The 19064-nt window shown below is 34.6% G+C and overlaps 1 protein-coding gene across 7 annotated transcripts in view; it reads left to right on the top strand.

Moving 5' to 3' along the window:
- Positions 1 to 4994: 4994 nt before the first annotated feature.
- The window catches only part of LOC145673335 (uncharacterized), a 154266-nt gene continuing 140196 nt past the window's right edge, over positions 4995 to 19064 (top strand). For 5 of the 7 annotated variants that reach the window (XM_081742970.1, XM_081742962.1, XM_081742984.1 and 2 more), the window contains exons 1-4: positions 4997 to 5283; positions 9103 to 9278; positions 17634 to 17705; positions 18234 to 18374. In XM_081742970.1, coding sequence (XP_081599096.1) covers positions 9126 to 9278; positions 17634 to 17705; positions 18234 to 18374 — 366 coding nt within the window. In that variant the 5' untranslated portion in view covers positions 4997 to 5283; positions 9103 to 9125. Of the gene's footprint in view, positions 5284 to 9102; positions 9279 to 17633; positions 17706 to 18233; positions 18375 to 19064 lie in introns of all 7 variants that reach the window. The other 2 variants (XM_081742988.1, XM_081742951.1) reach the window with 2 other exon arrangements.

Raw genomic sequence — 19064 nt, 5'->3', positions numbered from 1 at the left:
TGCTATTTAAAAAGTTTCAAAAGTTTCATATTTGTAACTTACCAGCAATGACACAATTTGTAACAAAACTTAAAACTGTATATTTCCGTACATAAAAAATAATAATTACAAAAATACAAAACACATCCTCTTTATTTTTAACCATTCCATGTGCATGTTAAGATGAATGTACAAAAAGTTTCAAAAGTTTCATAGTTGTAACTTTTGAGCAATGGCACAATTTGTAAAAATCCTAAAATTTGCTTTGTATGCCCATTAATGTTTGACAGTGTTACCTTTTCCAAGGTTACTTAGAATCTACTGAAAGAGCAAAAGTTAAGCTTTCATTTGATACCTGGATGAGCCCAATAACTTCAAAAATAACGAAGTTATGGTAATTTAGTTCCATGATGCTGAGTGTCAAAAAGTGAAATTGAAGCAAAATTCACATTTCTCAAAAATTTCTCCCCGGCCCATTTCTCATCCAAAAAATCGGAAAAATTTAATTAGCATTATTTCATTGGTATTTATATATGAAAATTTTTGAAGAGAATCTGAAACATTGAAGCACAATGATCTAGGTGATTTGACATGGAATGACCCATATGCAAAAGAAGGCAATTTGTTTTTCCCAATTGTCCCCATCGGATTTGCTTCAAATTTGGCACATCAAAAGTAAACAAAAAATAAATCGACATGTGTTTTTGTTTATGTGGCAATTGCTCGTTTGTCTGTCTGTTTGTACCACGCTAGAGTGCGCAATGTTCAGTCTTTGAACTTGAACTTTTGAGGATAGAAAGAGGACACACTCGAAATTCACTGTAGGTCATCTATCTATTGGTAACATTTCACTATTTTAACACTAGCCGTTTCCTACCTATGGCGTATTTTATAGTATTTCAGGGGGAGCCTTTAACCCTTAAAATATTTTCCACATGAGCAAAAACACATTTCCATTTTTGTTTACTCTTTGTGTGTCAAATTTGAAGCAAATCGGATGGAGACAAATGGGAGAAACGAATTGCCTTATTTTACAAATACAATATCTACACACAATTTCAATCGTTTCGATCAATTCCTTCCCGTACTTCTACGATAATATTTACTTTTTGCGGAAAAGGCCTTGGCCCCAACACTGTTTCAACGCAAAGCTACAAACACACTTATTTTTTGCGTACGCTTATTTCTTGTGTATTGGCCCTACAAAATTTTCGTTGCAATTCTTCTCCTTTAGGCACTTTTGACGTATACTTATTGCCACTTTTAATTATTCGTAATCAAAGGTTTGGAAGGGTATGTGCCGCATCCAACTCTTTTTTTTATTTTTTATTTTTTTTAGAAAAATACGAAACACATATTGCCTAATTTTAGGAATACAATAAATGTATACAATTACATTCACTTTAGTCCACTTCTTCTAGAATTTAGGGTGTGAACTTTCACAATTTTGGGTTGGGGCTTTTACACTCTAAACCAGTTTCTCTGAAGAAAATAAAAAAAAATATATTCATTTCCTTTTCGCGTATTGGCCCTACATAAAGTTCGTTTTAACTCTTCATGACCTTTAGGCACTTCTGACATACTGTTATTGGCACTTTTGATATTTCCTCATCTTTGCGTTTAATGTTTCACGATTATGTCTGTTAGGTTAAGAGACACCATGGTTAAAGCTAGTGAATTATGATGGACGAATTAGTGAAAGGTTAAAGTAGAAGGATATTGGAGTGTTCCGAGAAAACCCACGAGCACGATATTGTCCACTTCAGCTTACTTGCCTAGGGAACGAACCAAGTACCCCACCCTCAGATCAGAGTTGTAGTGGTAGGTGGGTGGGTCAAATGGGTCGATTTTTCTGAGTGGATCAGTGGATCGATGGTCAACATCATGTGACCCACTGCGACCCACTACCCACCATGACCCACTGCGACCGACCGACCTACTCTGATCAACCGACCCACTCTACTTACTGCATTGTAGACAGTATCTTCTGAACAGAATATTTTTTCAAACTCGACCCTAGCCATAGGAACTAAATACAAATTTCTCATCGGTTGCAGTTTGCGATTGTCCAAATATTCTGGTGTATGTATTGTGTATTATAGTAATAGAAGAAAATTGTAACATTGTTGGAAATAAAGAACAAAATTGAAGACACAGCTGAGGTTAAATTAATATCATGGGAGTCAAGTTGGACCAAAATGAGCCCTGCGGGGCTTCTGACCCGTTGTTACTACTACTACTACTACTTGTACTATGGACTCGTGTAGCCTAACTGCACGCGTAACGTATATAAATCACTTGTTTTTGAGAATTATTTATCTTATTTTAATGAAAAAAGTGTTATGGAAACTTAGTAACAAATAAAGTATAAAAATTAAAAAAATTGTTTGAACCGTGCTTGAACCCACGCCAAAAGTAATTGTGATTACTTAGCAGTTGTGCTAGCACGCTCGGTCACGAAGCCCGGCAATAGTAGCTGGTTCATTTCTGCTATATTTCTGCTACATGGCGGGAAACGGATAGCTTCAACTAATCAGAACCGCGTATTTGGCTCCTATTGCTAGGATCGAGCGTCCTTAAAAAATATGTTTCTGAACACTGGCGAATTTGTCCACATTTTAATTTCAAGGCCTTCATTACCCTTCCTTTTTCATTTGTCTCTGTTCACTTATCTGAGATGAGTATCTCTAAGTGAAAAAAGAACTTCAGGCATTTTTGGATATTGATATTTGTAATTGCAATAATAGCAATAGGACTTATACTACTACTTGGCTTTCAGCAGCGACAGCCAAGTAGTAGTATAAGTCCATGAGTTTTTAGAGGAGCTAACTACTGGAAACAATACATTTTTGAATCACTATAATATATAAATTATTATATAAAATGGATGTAGCTATGTGTGCCTGATCATCAAGGTCAAATTGCGAAGTCAAATGAAATTACTTTTGGTATATAGTTAGGCCTTAATCCAAACTGGGATGTTATCATATCACTTTCATTATAATAATATGTTAAGGTGATAGTGAGGATCCGAATTTTTTCGAAAAAATTCAGTATTTCACAAGCCGTTAAAATTACGGAGCTGAAATTTAGTATATTAACTCCTTATTAAAGATGAACAGAACGTCTCATAGCATTATTTTTAGGATTCTTTATGAGTGGGGGTGGGTATATATGCAAAATTGGTAGTGAGTTGGTTTGTAAAGATAATCGAAAATGATCTATATTATTTGAGAAACAAATTCACAAACAAATTGAGAAACAGAAACCATGCGTTTTCTACTATAATAATTGCTGAAGCTTATGTTTATTATATAGAGCGCTTTAAGCACAGAGATATCTTCGGAGACGGCTTTCTTCACAGGGGAAATACTAACAAAACGACATCAGATGTTTGTCTACAGCCTTGATTCGTACTGTGTGAACACGTGACGTGTTTAGCAAATAATTCATGAATATGACCTCGAGGGGTCATGCTTAGGGCCTACTATGAGTCATAAATGTGTCTGAAACAATATTGTTTCCGAGTAATTATTCCGAACATCTTCCACTATTACTCCTACTGCTAGAAATAATATTTCGTTCACCATTTCAAACACGTTCCATATATCCGTTCAACCAAAATTTGTAAATAGGAACTATTGTTTTTATATTGGTATGTATATTTTTGAAAATGTCAATATAACGCATACATAATCCAAAGTCTTTTATCCAAAGAAAGCGTGTTACTATGCATCGTGATGAAGACAAATCCTACTTAGTTTCTATTTAGGCATCAGAAGTTTTAATATTGTCCAGGAGCGAACACCTTCTTTCTCCCCTTTCGTTTATTTTCGGACATTAATCTTTCGAAAGTATCTCTAATCCTTTCTTTTTCTCTTCCTATCAACTTCAGAATGCTTATTTGCATTGCAATAGGACTAATGTTGAGGTCTTAAATTTCCAGCAATAATAATAATAATAATAATAATAATAATAATAATAATAATAATAATAATAATAATAATAATAATAATAATAATAATAATAATAATAATAATAACAGGGCCGGCGCGAGGGGGGGTCGAGCCGTGCCACCGCCCAGGGTGGCAAGTCTGATGGGCGGCAAAATTTGAAAAAAGAAAATAATACAGGGGCGGCAAAATTTGAGAAAGAAAACAATAAAGAGGCGGCATCTGAAAGTACCGCCCAGGGCGGCAAAACTTCTAGCGCCGGCCCTGAATAATAATAATAAACTTGTAAACATATACCGCATAATCTATCTGTATATTATTTTATACGCATATATGTATAACCATTTGAAGTAAGTTAACTTGTAAGATTATTTAAGTTCCCCGACTGTTATCTTCTCATCAGCGCCTCTTGTGCCCGTATATTTTTTCTGGTAGTGTGCTCTGTACTGTGAGTACAAGTATGCAAAGACTCTCTTTTGTCATTTCGTTAGTCAGCGTTTTGCCTCACTCCTGCAAAAAACACTCTTTACGATTTGTTCTTTTAACAGGTGGGGACAACTTCATGCTGTTGTTAATTTTGGAGCGGGAGTTAGTTGGGTTGCCTAAGTCACGGATTTTGTACCTCGAGAATGCATGTGGCCCACCGTTCAATATTTTTCTTTATGGAAAACGTATTAATCTACCGGGACTTTTATTCCTCGACCCTGTTCCGTAACAGAGTGCGTCAAGAGTTGAGTTGAGTTGATTTTGAGTTTAACGTCCCGTTCAGCATCGAGGCTATATGAGACGTGGACCTACTGATTAACGTGGAATCCGAACCACATGAGCTCCCGCCGGGAATCGAACCCGGGCCTCCCACGCCAAAGGCGCGTATGCTAACCGCTTAGCCACGGAGGAGCTCAGAGTGCGTCAAGAGTTTAATTTTGCGATAATAGGCATAGCAGTTATAATTGATTTTTTTTACATGTTTTTGTTGTTGGGTTACTCTCTGCAGTCTTTGTTTATGACGATTCTTCTCCATACAAACACAGATATCTCTAGTAAGTGGCGCACAGATTGCTGCCTAATAGTGACTGAAATTGTTGGAAATGGAATTGGCAACTCTGGAGAGACACCAATAAACGGAGGAAGACGTGGAAGAGGAATGTGGCGCTATTTAAGAATACCGAAAATGGTTTATCTAATAAAATTTTTATCGAGATAATAAACTTGTGTTAGTGAGAAGGAAGCTTTGTTGTGTTTTAATTATGTGTAAAACTGACTAAGTATTAAACTTTTCTAATTTGATAAATATAATCATTTTCTCACATTAAAGAAAACTAGATAGAAGGTTATTATTTTTCTGTTCAGTGTAAGTACCAAGAAATGCTGTTGAAGTACATACATTGAAGTATTGAATACAGCTTGCAATATTTAGAACTATGTATTTGTTTCAAGCGTAGACAATTGGTATGTTGCAGGTCAATTTGAGACCATGTAGATTTATTTACAGGATCATCCTTCCTGTGATTGTAGTCGTGAGCCTTTGTTAATGTTTGTTTTCTCATACCCGTATCTACTCAATTGTAATAGTAATTTATTACGAATTTTAAAGAGGGTCACATTTGATTATACACACCAGCTATAGAATTTGTCCCACCATATTCAATAAGGGAGGGTTAAATGCAGTACTTTGATTAGGGTTGAATGGGGTCAGCAGAGAGAATTTTTTTTTTTTTCATTGATGGAATGAAACTATTAATATTGCATCTTAAAGATAGAATAAAGACGTACGTATTAAGAATACAGGATCAAATTTATTTAACTCCGAAACTCGTATTTGTGAAAATAGTATTCTGATGCCTTCTATACTTGTTGGTTTGCTCCCACATTCCCACTCAATCGATTTTTCCATCATCATACTTGCCTTAATCATCCATCTCCGCTACCCTAAAGAGGCATAATCTTGGAACCTTAAACTGAAAGGTGCGATTTATACTTTTTGTTGGTCCACACCAGTAGTCTACTTGGAACAAAGAAAGGCATTACTTTAGCAGACGATTCTACCAAATTTTGATACATTTCTTATATTTTAAGGTTAGATTTGAACTTTGTATTTCTTTTAGCAGAGCATGCACTAAATGAGGAGGTCCATTACTGCTTGCAGATTGACTTCAGGAGGGCTCAGAATAAATACAGTGTGGATGTATTTCATAAATACTACAGTTAATAAAATACAAACCAACTTGTCTAGGTGACCAATAAAAAGCACGAATGCTATCTAACCGAGTCAGGGCAGGAGCACAGCAGGGGAGCCCGAACGGGGGAGCGACGGGGAGTATACGCATAAACGAAGATAGTGGAAGAGCACACTTACACATACAGTGCTTTCACTATTACTTAAAATTCATTTCAATATGCTCTGGTGCTTGGGGTCCCGGGTTCGATCCCAGCCCCGGCCAAGTGAACTTCGTGGTGGACAAACACCGTGTGCGTGGGTTTTCTCGGGGTTCTCCCGTTTCCTCCCACTTTCTTCATTCCACCATTTCATTCATTACTCATCATCACCGTCTCCTTTAGCCTAACCGGCATAACCGTGGGATGTAAAACTCAAAGATTTCATTTCATTTTTAATTTCAGTATGCTGTGCACTGACAGTAATTACTTATATTCACACTCATTTCTTCACGAAAAATGGTTCACATCGTATTTTACCTATAAATGTTCTATTTGGTAGAACTATCTGCTCGAGTGAACTCCAAAGAAATAAGGAGTAAATTTGATAAAACACTCTCCAGCTGCGCATTGATAAGTAAGACACTTTAAAAGAGTATATTGAAATAGGAGTTTTTAGCTTAGGATAATTTTGACCCATTTTGTTAAAATGAATAGAGTATAATTTCTCGTATCCTCTTAAGGATACCAATTGGAGCGGGCATTGTAGAAGTTTACCGAACGAGTGACCTGAAAACTGCTTGTCTAACCATTGAGCAACGCATAGACCTAAGTATGAAGGCGAACCGCCTTGTAAAAGTGGCTGGGAAATAGCCTTCGCGGTTCAGGGGTGGCGAAAATGAAGATGGATTCCACTACTCGGGTATTCCATATACATCACACCACACTGTTGCCTTTACCGGACCGACGAACTTATGAGGTGATTTTTACGATGAATTGAGCTCCTCCGTGGCTAAGCGGTTAGCGTACGCGCCTTTGGCGTGGGAGACCCGGGTTCAATTCCCGGCGGGAGCTCATGTGGTTCGGATTCCACGTTAATCAGTAGGTCCACGTCTCATATAGCCTCGCTGCTGAAAGGGACGCTAAACTAAAATCAACTCAATTTTACGATGAATTGCTATCCGACCAATAACGATGATTTTGTTTGTTTACTCGCTTTCGAAAATAAATGTCATCACTAAAGACAACATATTGGGAATATGGGGATCCGAGCCAAAGCTCACTCCATAAACTGTACCCACTATTTGGGTTATCTTCAGTTATAATAATAATAATAACGAATGCATTTCTAATTTATAGGGGTATCGATTGTTTGTATTGAACACACGGCATATACATCGCTGGCGTACCCCTAACACAGATAACAAACTTCGGGTATTGCGTTTATGTTTTTGACAAAAGGATGTCATGATTGCTGGCCGTTACTCTTTTCTCGTCGGTAATCGTCCTTGGTTATCCAGAACGTTTTCTGTTCTTAACAGGATCTTTTAAACATTTGCGAAACTGTGGTGTCTTCTCTATCTGGATGCCGAGCTTTTATATTCACTGCAACGACTCTGGCACTGTGCTCCTCATTATCAGAATTTCAATGCGTTCTTGTCATGGTTAGAGCTATGTTCATCACCTGAAGCTACAAAAGATAGATCTACTGTATAATGTCACATGTGAACTTCAACAGTCGATAACTCCTAAACAAATGCCGTAAAGTGAAAACTAACTGTCTGTTCATACTCCTAAGTAAAACGCAAAAGCTCGTCTTGAACTGTATGCTACATGCACCTCCTTTCTATTTGAAACTTTGTAGGTAAATCTAAGATAGCATTTAATTTTCAAATTAAAAGACTAATGCTGGACTTCTTGCTTCACTCTGCTTATCGAAATATTGTGTGGTAGAATAGGTAAATCAGTTTGTGTTTTTTCTAATCTTGATTTATGTATTTAGTTTATTCTAATTATTCTAATAATAAACTTATTTATTTAACACAATAATTTTAATTCTATACTTTTGACAGTGTTACGTATTCACACTTTCCAATTATCATAGGAAAAAAAACATGAAGCAATTCAGTTTCATTTGTCTCTTCCTTAGTATAATAAGTAACGTAAAATGCCAAAATACATTATTAGAATAGCAGTTTATATTGAAAACGTAAATATGTTCACTGTATTTTTATGTAACTTATTTACCACAATCTCATATTAAATTTGTTAATCTATGTTAGGGATTGTAAATATCACTTATTAGGATCTGAAAGAATCAATAACAAAAACACACCAAAGCGACGAAAATGAAAGAAAATTATAGATCGTAGAAATATTAGTATCATAAGCGTAAAACTGCAGATAGAATATACTAATGAATACCGTGACCAAAGACTATGTTAAAAGGAAATCCATATGAAGAAAGTCAGTGTTTATTTTATGGGAAAGAAAGGGACCAATACTAATATTTCACGAATATGTTCTTCCACAAATTCTAATTGACTGAGCAATTAAAAAAAAAAAAAAAAAAAAAAAAAGATTGGATACTGCAATCTCTGATCATAATACCTTTCAAATGCATATGATATATTCTTGTTCGATTTAAATTTAAAAGTTCTTATCATAAGTGCAAGAATTAAAGAATGGTTAGAGAAATCAAAATTAAAAAAAAAAAAAAAATCAGAAAAAAAGGTTTTGTATTGAGTGTCGCCAGAAAAAAGTAACTCCTAGCTTGAAAGCACGATAATTATGAACAATGGAACTTGTAGTTCTGGTAGAAAGGTAAACAAAACTTAAAAATCAATTTTAAAATGGCAAATATGGCCATTGATCACAATAAATTACATTTATTTACGATTTCTTGTAAAAATGGTTAAATATGTCATTTTATCACAACTGCTGGTCTTTAGTAATTAGATATTTGAGAGACGTGTGCCTTTCCTCAGTTTCATTGCTAATTTTTCTCTCATTACAGACCTGTAGGAAGCTAGTCTGAAAATGGGGTCTTTTGAGCTTAACGTTCTCCTCCAAAATTGTAATACGAGAGAAGATTTCCAGAAAGTCTTAACATATCTGAAGGAAAGAAAGTTTCCAGATGTTGACAACACGTCGTTTGATATACTTAAGCAGATTCCTTATCAGAAATTTAAGGTAAGATAATTCTGTAAGTAAAACATTCTAATCTATTGATTTCAATAATCCATATACCCTGTATATTCAAACTGACGAGTATCTTGTGTAGACAAATTGATTTTTTCTGTCTTATTTTTAATTGTGAGAATGTGGCATTTTTTAAAAAGAAAATATTAAAGTATCTTCCTCCATGTTCACTCTGGAATTATTATTTAAATAATTATTATTTTTCTGACCAGAGTATGCATTTCTTTATTAAAAATAAATTATTTCGTAACAGTTGCCATATATTCCATGTATGTTCATATTAACGTCTGAGGAAGATAACGTTACGTTATGAAAACTGTTACAAAATAATTTATGCATACTCTGGTTAGAAAAATAATAATTATTTAAGTAAGAAAGTAATGGTTAATTTACGTGATTTTATTAAAGGACTTTGCAAGACGTAAGGAGATGAAAGTCTTGTTTCTAATAACTGCAGGGAATCCCACTCGCTTTTTTTTTTTTTTTTTCTTTCTTTAACCTAACATTATATTAATAATTTGAATAGTAGTAAAGAGGTAACGAAGTTTGAACTGGACTTACTTTATGATACACTCATGTCCAAAATGATTGTCGCATATCTATAACTGTCTTCTTGTAAGAATATCATATGATAATGATTTTGCAGAGTACTTTTAATACTGATACTATGTGTATAATGGGGAAATGTATATTGTGGTAAATTTCATAGGAAGAGAATTATAAATACGAAAATTAGAATGAGTAAAACAAAATGTTGCTAAATGGACAAGAAAGTTTTATTTTCGTTTTATTATTCATATTTACTGCTATTTTGACATGAAATTTCCCACATACATGTCTTTGCCGATTATACACATACTAACGTTATAAGAAATACCGGGCGAATTCGTTATCAAATTATATTCTTACAACAACATATTTATAGACATGCGACAATAATTTTGGACATGAGTACGTGTAGTCTAAAATTTATATCACGATATTTCTCTGATATTAAGTGCTTTATTTTGACAACAATCTCACGACACTGCCAACAATATTACTGTAAATGCATCATTAATTTTTTTTCACAAATCTAATAGAAAATACCACAACATAATTACAAAATTAAACGTAGAATTATGTATGACAAAATAATTGCTGTAACGGCAACGTCGGATGCTGTTAGACCGAAGTAACAGAGCTAGTATATCTCGAATCATCACCTGTATGACCTTACATAACTATCTCCTTACTGCGTACTTTTTTTTTTTTTTTTCAACTTTGTTAATCATAGCAATATGAAAGGGTATGACTTACTTCCTGTTAACTATGTTAGAAATTAAAAAAAAAAAAAAAAACGCTTTTCGTCAATAGGGTCATTTTAAAGGTTCTACAGTCACCAGAATTGATTTTTTAAAGGCTATCAGAGGGGTTTAATATATTAGTACAAACAATGAAATAACCAAATTGAAATCAAACATTATGTAAGAAATTCTCGCTATTCCTGGGGACATGCCGACCAGAAAGTTGACAAGCATGATGTATCGTGTTCAGCTCTCCCCACATTCTCTATGTCATTCTATTTCTTGTACGTTAAAGTAAGTGCAGTCCAAATCTGGGTCCGACATCTTCATTACTTGTTTTCCCGTTTAACGTCCCACAATTATGCTCTGAGGCTAAGGAGATAGTGATGATGATAATGAGCGAAATAGTGGAATGAAGAAGTGGGATGAAACGAGAGAACTCCGAGAAAACCTACGCACACGGTATTTGTTCATCACAAAGGCACTTGACATGAGCTGAGACCGAATCTGGGAGCCCATAAATCAGAGGTGGGCACACTACGACTAAGCCATCGAGACCTCTTCATTACTATTAGTTATTAACAAAGTGCTGAACAAAGTAAAGAGTGGATATCCAGTATTGTTATTGTAATTATTTATTATCATCGTTACTGTTGTTTTTGTTCTCTCTTATTTTGTATATTTTAAATCTGAATTGACAATAGAGTAGATTTAAGTACTGATGGTATCAGGGTTAACACTATAAACTTTAAAATCAGGAAAGGTCAGAGAAATTAAGGAATCATGGAAATGTTTCAAAATATTCCGAAAGTCAGGGAATTTGGTATATTTCACAGAAAAGACTTTTTTGTTCTTTTTTTAAGTTGCTCATAGATGATATAAAAACACCTCAAAGAATCAAGACAGATTTAGAAAGAAGAAAGGAAAGTCACATTCAGAAATTAAAAAAAAAAAAAAAAAAAGCCTGAGGAGCGCCGAAAGGTGTTAAAACTTCAAGCTTTGAAAAAAATGAATAAATTAAATTTAAAAAGAATAGAACAGAAAAAAAAATATAAGTTTGTTAATTGTAGATAATCAGGGAGATAGACCAAATTATGATGTATGTTTCTTTGTTTATGTTTATAAATGTATTGAGACACCGAGGATATTAAAAGCAATATTGTATGATTGCTGTTTGGTATTAGTGCTTTATTGTATTCCACACTATTGAAGTTTGATATTTAAGTATTTACAGTAAGAAAGTAGCTTATACTGTATTTAAAAATAAGAGAGTATTGGACGGCTATGGGTATGGTGGAGGTCGATTAACACATTCGCTGCCGAGGACGCCCATCGGCGTCCAGTACTGAATTTGGCATATGCGCCGGACGCCGCTCGTCCCTGCAACTGATTCACTTTCCCGCCACCGGTAGTGTGCACACGCAGGTATTGGCGGGAAAGTGAATCAGCTGCAGGGACAAGCGCCGAACGGCGTCCGGCGCATATGCCAAATTCAGTACTGGACGCCGATGGGCGTCCTCAGCAGCGAACGTGTTAGCAATTATTATTTTTTTTTTTCTAAACCTAAAGTGTAGGCGCTTCTAGAATCGAAGATCAACAAGGTCACGTAATCACTGACCATCAAAGAATCCTTAGGACCCGGGAGGAATGCATGAAGGATCTACAATATATGACCAGAAGAACCACCCAAGAGATATTTAATCGGAATCCAAATCGATCCTCCTCCAGTATCTCTTCTGTCTTACTTTGCAACCGCTTATTCAATATCCGCGCAATCATCTTTCCAGTGAGAGAAACAAGGCTAATGGTTCTGTGATCACTGCACTTCTTTGTTTCTTTTTTCTCAGGAGAAGGGAATGAAGAAGACAAAGGAGCAAATACTGAAAAGCGAAGTACTACAAGCCATTAAAGACATGACAAGGAGGATGACTACTGGAGATGAAATACCAGCGGACTTACTCAGGGGATTAGGAGACAATGCAATGAGATAATGGGATTAGGAGACGTCACTTATTACAAGATCCACCTGAGTTGAGAATGGCCGAATAATTTTCTAAATGTTACAATGAGTGCATTATCTAAGGAAAAAGAAACAAAGAAGCGCAGTGATCACAGAACCATTAGCCTTGTTTCTCTCACTGGAAAGATGATTGCGCGGATATTGAATAAGCGGTTGGAAAGTAAGACAGAAGATATACTGGAGGAGGAAAGATTTGGATTCCGGAAAGGAAAAGGCACCAGAGATGCTATTAGATTGATGAGAATTATATTAGAACGATTTCTTGACGTAAAGGAAAAGTTATGTTTGCGCTTCGTCACCTGGCGAAAAGCTTTTCGACCAGATCAATTGAACCAAACTTCCGGAAATACCTTAAGAAGTCAGGATCAACTAAAAGCACCGTCGACTCATTCGCAACTTGTATATAGGACAAAGAGTAAAGCTGTCCAATGAGAAATCAACAGTATGAAGATTGGAGGAGCAGTCAGAGAAGGATATAATATATCACCCGTTACTCAACGTTTACAGTGAATGCTTAATAAAGGAAGCATTCACGGAAGTTGGAAATTTCAAAATTAGATCATCAACAAGGTGAGGTATGCAGGCAACACGGTTATTATAGATAGAACCGAGGAAGAACTACAGGGGATGATGAACAGAACAGCTGACAGTAGGAAACAATATGGAAAGGTAATCAACATCGAAAAGTCGAGAGTCATGAGAATATCCCGTGGAAATACGCCCCCTAAAGATCAGTGTAGAACAAAGAGAGCTTGGAGAGGTCCATTATTTCAAATATCTGGAAAGTATTTTGACGAGAGACTCCTACTGCACCAAAGACATCAGGTTAAGAATTGCTGTAGCAAAAGAGATTCAACAAGGAAAGTTACTTGTAAATAGCAGGTTTAACATTGGACTAAAGAAGAAGGTGGCCAAGTGCTATATCTGGAGCATGGGATTGTATGGTTCAGATACTTGGACATTAGAGAAGTTGGGAAAGAAATACTTAGCTTTGGAGAAGGAAAAGAGCTTTGAAATATAGTGTTGGAAGATGATGATGATATAATAGACAAAGAGAGAGTAATAAACGAAGATGTTTTAAAACGAGTAGGGGAGAAAAGGAATATTTACAGACTCTTACCCAAGGGATGGGATCTTTTAGTCCTAGGACTTACTAATAGGCAGAATATTTAACAATAATGTATAAGAAATAAATTTATTGGATACCTTGCGTGTGTATAATTTTGATTCATATCCTTATCATTTCGATGCCCTCGTCATAACTGTCATCTTCTCCTGAGGATGTTATGCTTGAGCATCTAAATCGAAAACTTCTCAAAAAAGCTCTACAGAATTTAAAAACTCAAAACAAAATATACTTGATAACTCTTCCAAAAATAACCGCCTTTCTTACACATACACTGAGACAGCCCTTATTATATCTCTTTCTCCTGCGCAGTACTATATATGGGTCGCCATCTGGAGAGCAGCTCCAGAAACATTAACACAAACAGATAACGCTTTCCAGATTCGGAGTGGAAAAACATTCTACTCAAGGAATCGATATTTATGGAGGACGGTAGTTTAACTAATTACTATAATCATGAAAGTAAACAAGGTATTAATTGGCATTTACAATATTAATAGATCCAAAACTGAATAATGAAACAATGTAATAAATAATGTATTATAACATACATAAATTATCTGTACATAATCAAATAACATTTTATATTATTTTCTCTCGTCCTCGAGTTCGACATTCCAGAGGTGATGATGTATCTCGGTCTTCAGATTAGTACTTTCCTTATTATATTTCCAAAGTAAGTAAGTATGTTGTTATTACAGATAGTAGTGGATTGATGTCTTCCTGTTATTGCATTTTTAAATCCATATTTGTATTTGTAGCATTTGAATTCAACGGAATGTATTTATATTTAGACTATAAGAATGAATACTAGTACTTGGATATTATAATCAGTTATAATTAATTATGTTGGATGTTCGGTGAGTATACAGTTGCATATTTTTTTATTCTTTATAACTTTGTTTTATAACTTAATATTTCATTTTATCTATGATTTCATTCTCGTAGCATTACTTACAATTCGACGTTAATCTTTCTTCTTCTTATTATTATTACTCGTATTTTAAATTACCTTTGTATTTCATTATAATTATTTTTTATTATGTTTTTCAATGAAACCATACCTCAACCGTAGCATCAACAAATGGGAATATCCAATCTCAACCCTGATTTCAAATTAACATGTACCAGTGTTCATTTCTATAAACTTCAATATAATACATACATATTCCACTAATAGCTGATAGTAAATCTGGACATGAATGTGCATCCAAAACTTTCACTAACTTTCTACTACTTATTTGTGAGCAATAACCAGGAGTCACAGCCATGTTTATGTTCTATGGACAAACATTAAAGAGCATACATACAGATAATTCCTCATATTCATAATCGAATTTTTATTGGCATGCAGATCTAGAATATGTCGGCAAGCAGCAATTTTGTAAAATACGTTCACACTATGTAATTCAACTTCAAAGCATATAATAATAACAATAAATAACTATTAACAATCAATGAGCATCTAAGATATGTAATGACATCACCGAAGTTGGGGCATTACAACACTTCTACTAAGTTCAGTGTTGCCAGTCACTGTATTGGAACATTATTATGTAAAAATCTTGCCACTGAAAATTTTAGTCAGTGTGAGAAATTTTCTTCAAGGCTGAAAAGACGATGCCAGTTATGATGGAGTCATCAAAATGATAAGGGTATGAATAAAAAGTTATGCGAAAGGTATGCAATAAATTTATTTCCTTATACATACAGCAGATAATGGCGTATAAAATGATATTTACTTATCTAACAATATGGCATAACTTATTTGTCATGAAATAATCCACATCGGTTATTTTACTGTCGAGCATGATTTTTTTCGGGTAATTTTATTCTTATCTCATAAGCAAATATTTCTTAGTATCCCACAATGCGGGATAAGTAATTTCTCATTAAACAATCCACAAGAGAGAGTTTATTCTTGGGGATGTCTTTTCGGACGTTTTTCTTAAAAAACGACTAAGGTGATTTTCTTCATATTTCATAAATAAATATTTTAGTAAGCCTTCCAGCCTTTATTATTTATTTATTTATTGTTTACTTACCATCTTTATTTTTATTTTGCAATACTATTCTTTTTGATGTAACAAATGGAACACAATCGTCATTTTATTTGCAAGTGTCATATTTAGAAAATTATGGAATGTACACATGGTGTGTACTTGGGTTCAAACCTATATGTGAAATACAAAATGACATTAATCGAAAATAGTATCATTGTAATCTACGTAGTTTAGAGACTAAAGACATAATTAAACCAGAAAAATGACTTACTGCAAATAGTTTTTTTTCTTTCTTCAAAAAATAAAACAGCTTATCTGGCTGAGCCTCGTGAATCGTGATAGCGAGTACTCTATAAGAACTCCTCGTAGCTTCCTGATGAAAGCACCTGAAAAATAGCGGAAAATCATTTAGACGAATTTAAAGAATACAAAGACAAAAATCAATCATTTTGAACCTGCGTACATATATGTTATCGCCAGAGCCGAAAGGATTGTTGTTATTAAATATTCTGCCTTTTGGTAGATCCTGGGACTAATGAGGTTTTTAATTTTACTTTAAGTTTGGGCCTGGAATTTTTTTTCAATGTTTCTCGATCTTCAAGCTTCCTATGTTAATTCCCAATATTTTCTTCTATTTTTCAAATCATCGACCAGTTTTTTTCTTTCTTACTACTCCTGATTTTCGTTTCGTATTTCCTTCTATGGCGGTATGAAGAAGACAGTTTCTTCATAAGGTGTGTCCAATCCAATTGGCCTTCCTGCGGAGGATGCTGGCTAAAAGCGTCCCCTTCTCTCCTATCTGTTTTAAAACATCTTCGTTTTGTTAATCTCTCTGTCCATTTTATCTACTCTATCTTCCTTCCACACCACATTTCGAAGCTTTATATGTCTTCCCTGACTTCGTAATGTCCAAGTTCCTGAACCATACAGTCCAATACTCCATACATAGGACTTGACCAACTTCTTTCTTAGTCCAGTATTAAGCCTGCTAGTTAAGAGTGATCATTTCTTGTTGCTGTGGCAATTCTTGGCCTGATCTCCTTGGTGCAGTAAGCACCTCTCGTCAAAATACTTCCCAGTTACTTGAAATTATCGACTTCAAATTCAAGTTCTCTTTGTTGTACTCTGACCCATAAGGCGCATTCCCACGAGATATTCTCATGACTTTCGATTTTTCGATATTAATTTCCATTACATATAGTTTTCCAGTGTCAACTCTTTTGTCAACTATCGTCCTTTGGTTCTAGCTATAATAACCGTATCATCTGCATATCTGATCTTGTTAATGATCTGCCCTTCAATTTTCAAATTTCTAATTTCCATTAATACTTCCTTCATCAAACATTCACTGTAAATGTTGAATAATTGGGGCAATATACTACATTCTTGTCTGACTCCTCTTCCAGTCTCCACACTATTAGTTTCTTCTTCATTCAAGTGCAACTTCACTCGGTGTTCGAAAGAGTTAATAACTTATAATGATACGTAAATTAACTTCCTATTAAAATATCCAGAAAGGGGTAGTGTATTTCCGAACAACGAGTTCAGCGTAAAATAATTAAATAAAATAGAAAAGAAAAAAACTGACCGACTTAAAAGTACTTGTGTGCTTGAGAATATTGAAGCTATGAGACATGGCTATTTTGCAGTCCGCAAAACGTTCTGCAAGAAAGCATGCTACAGCTGTTGGGCTTCTCACGGAGAGAGTAAGAAGAATTTTACAAAAAGACCTACACTTTTACCCAAACTGTTTTCAATACCGTTTCATATTTTTGAATAAACATATTTCTGTCTGGAATACTCTTTGTTTTGAGAGCCGTGGGTAGATTTTATTGAGTTACATTGTATTATTTTGTTTAATTATATATATTAAAATATATCTTTTAATTTAACCTGTACTTGTTTTTCTAGGATAAAACAAGTGTATTCGGAAAAATAATTTTTGTTTACGATGTCATCATATCTCTCTATTCACGCGATAAGGTAAGTAAGGCCCATTTTCTTTCAAATAATTTAATCAGTTTTAGTAACAAAATGTCAAAAGTCTCAAATTTTATTTTTACTAACAATTTCCATTACGATATAATTATTACTGTCCATGATAAATGGAGGAAACATTGATTTTATCCAATTCCTCTGTAGATGAATTCAATGATATGCAAAGAGTGAGAAAATGCACGAGAGGACCGAAAATTTAACTCAGTCGAGACTTTGACTCGAACGCTACGAGTGATAAGCACTGGCTTCAAAAATAATAAAATGAGTAGCTGTTCAGGGAGTGGACTGGGTAACATGATGACTGACGCATCGGAGATTCAGGTTCTCTTCCCAGTTCGGTCGTACCTTTTTTTTTTTTTTTTTTCTTTATACTACTTTGTGTGTATCATAGATATAACTTTCATTATAACTTAATTCCTGGAAATAATTCCATTTTCTATTCTATTTTTATATATAAAAAATTAAAGAGCTACGTTCCTATTAAGTAATAATTGTTTGTTTATTTTTTGTTAGAAATATTTTGATAAGTTACAAGAGTTCAGTGATTCATGCGCTTCTGCTATTGATACTACAATGGACTTTCTACTAGACACACCATTTAAACACGAAGATTACTTTCTTGTGATATGGGAAAAAGCAGAACAAGTGTTTAATGTAAGTACACTTGTGTAGATAAGTAATGTAAATATTATAAATAAGGAATCTAGTGTAAAAATATTAATTGCAAACTTTTTAAGCAATATTAAAAGTACATGGGAAGTCGGATACAAGGTTTCCCCTGGCAGCTATAACAGAAGTGTTTCTGCAAGACAAATAATATACTGAAAAAAAACAAAAAAAAAAAAAAAAACTATTTTTCCACGTAAAAACCAAAAACTTTTATAAATTTGTCATTACCTCTTTACAAAGGTTGAAAATTTGTATTGAAAAAAAGCGTTCCTGCATACGGAAAACTTCACGATTGGTTTCAAAATGCCTTTTCCTGGAAAGGGCTGTCGCTGAAGCAAGGTCGAGACTATATGGCGGATGGGCAAGACACTCCCAGCGAGGGTTGCATGATGGTGTTGCGTTGCGACTGCTGAGTATAGTGTCGTAGTGTTCCGGAAAAGAACTCCAAAAGACAGAAGGCGAGGCTACTTTCTGCGAATTGTACACTTCAATCTTGTCAATGTCTGACATTACTGCTGAGCATTGATTCTTTCAGCTGTTCTTGCCGGGCACAGAATGAACCTCTCATTCGAACTTTCTGCTAGCACTGCCATAGTGTCATCTGTAGGATCGTGGTCATACATTATAAATTATGAAATTGATGGTTCGCATTAAAATCAGTGCCTTGTTTGCCCA

The sequence above is a fragment of the Thermobia domestica genome, chromosome 2, assembly GCF_964235325.1.
Source record: "Thermobia domestica chromosome 2, izTheDome1.hap1.1, whole genome shotgun sequence".
Classification (NCBI taxonomy): domain Eukaryota; kingdom Metazoa; phylum Arthropoda; class Insecta; order Zygentoma; family Lepismatidae; genus Thermobia; species Thermobia domestica.
This window is presented reverse-complemented; position numbering and strand designations above follow the sequence as displayed.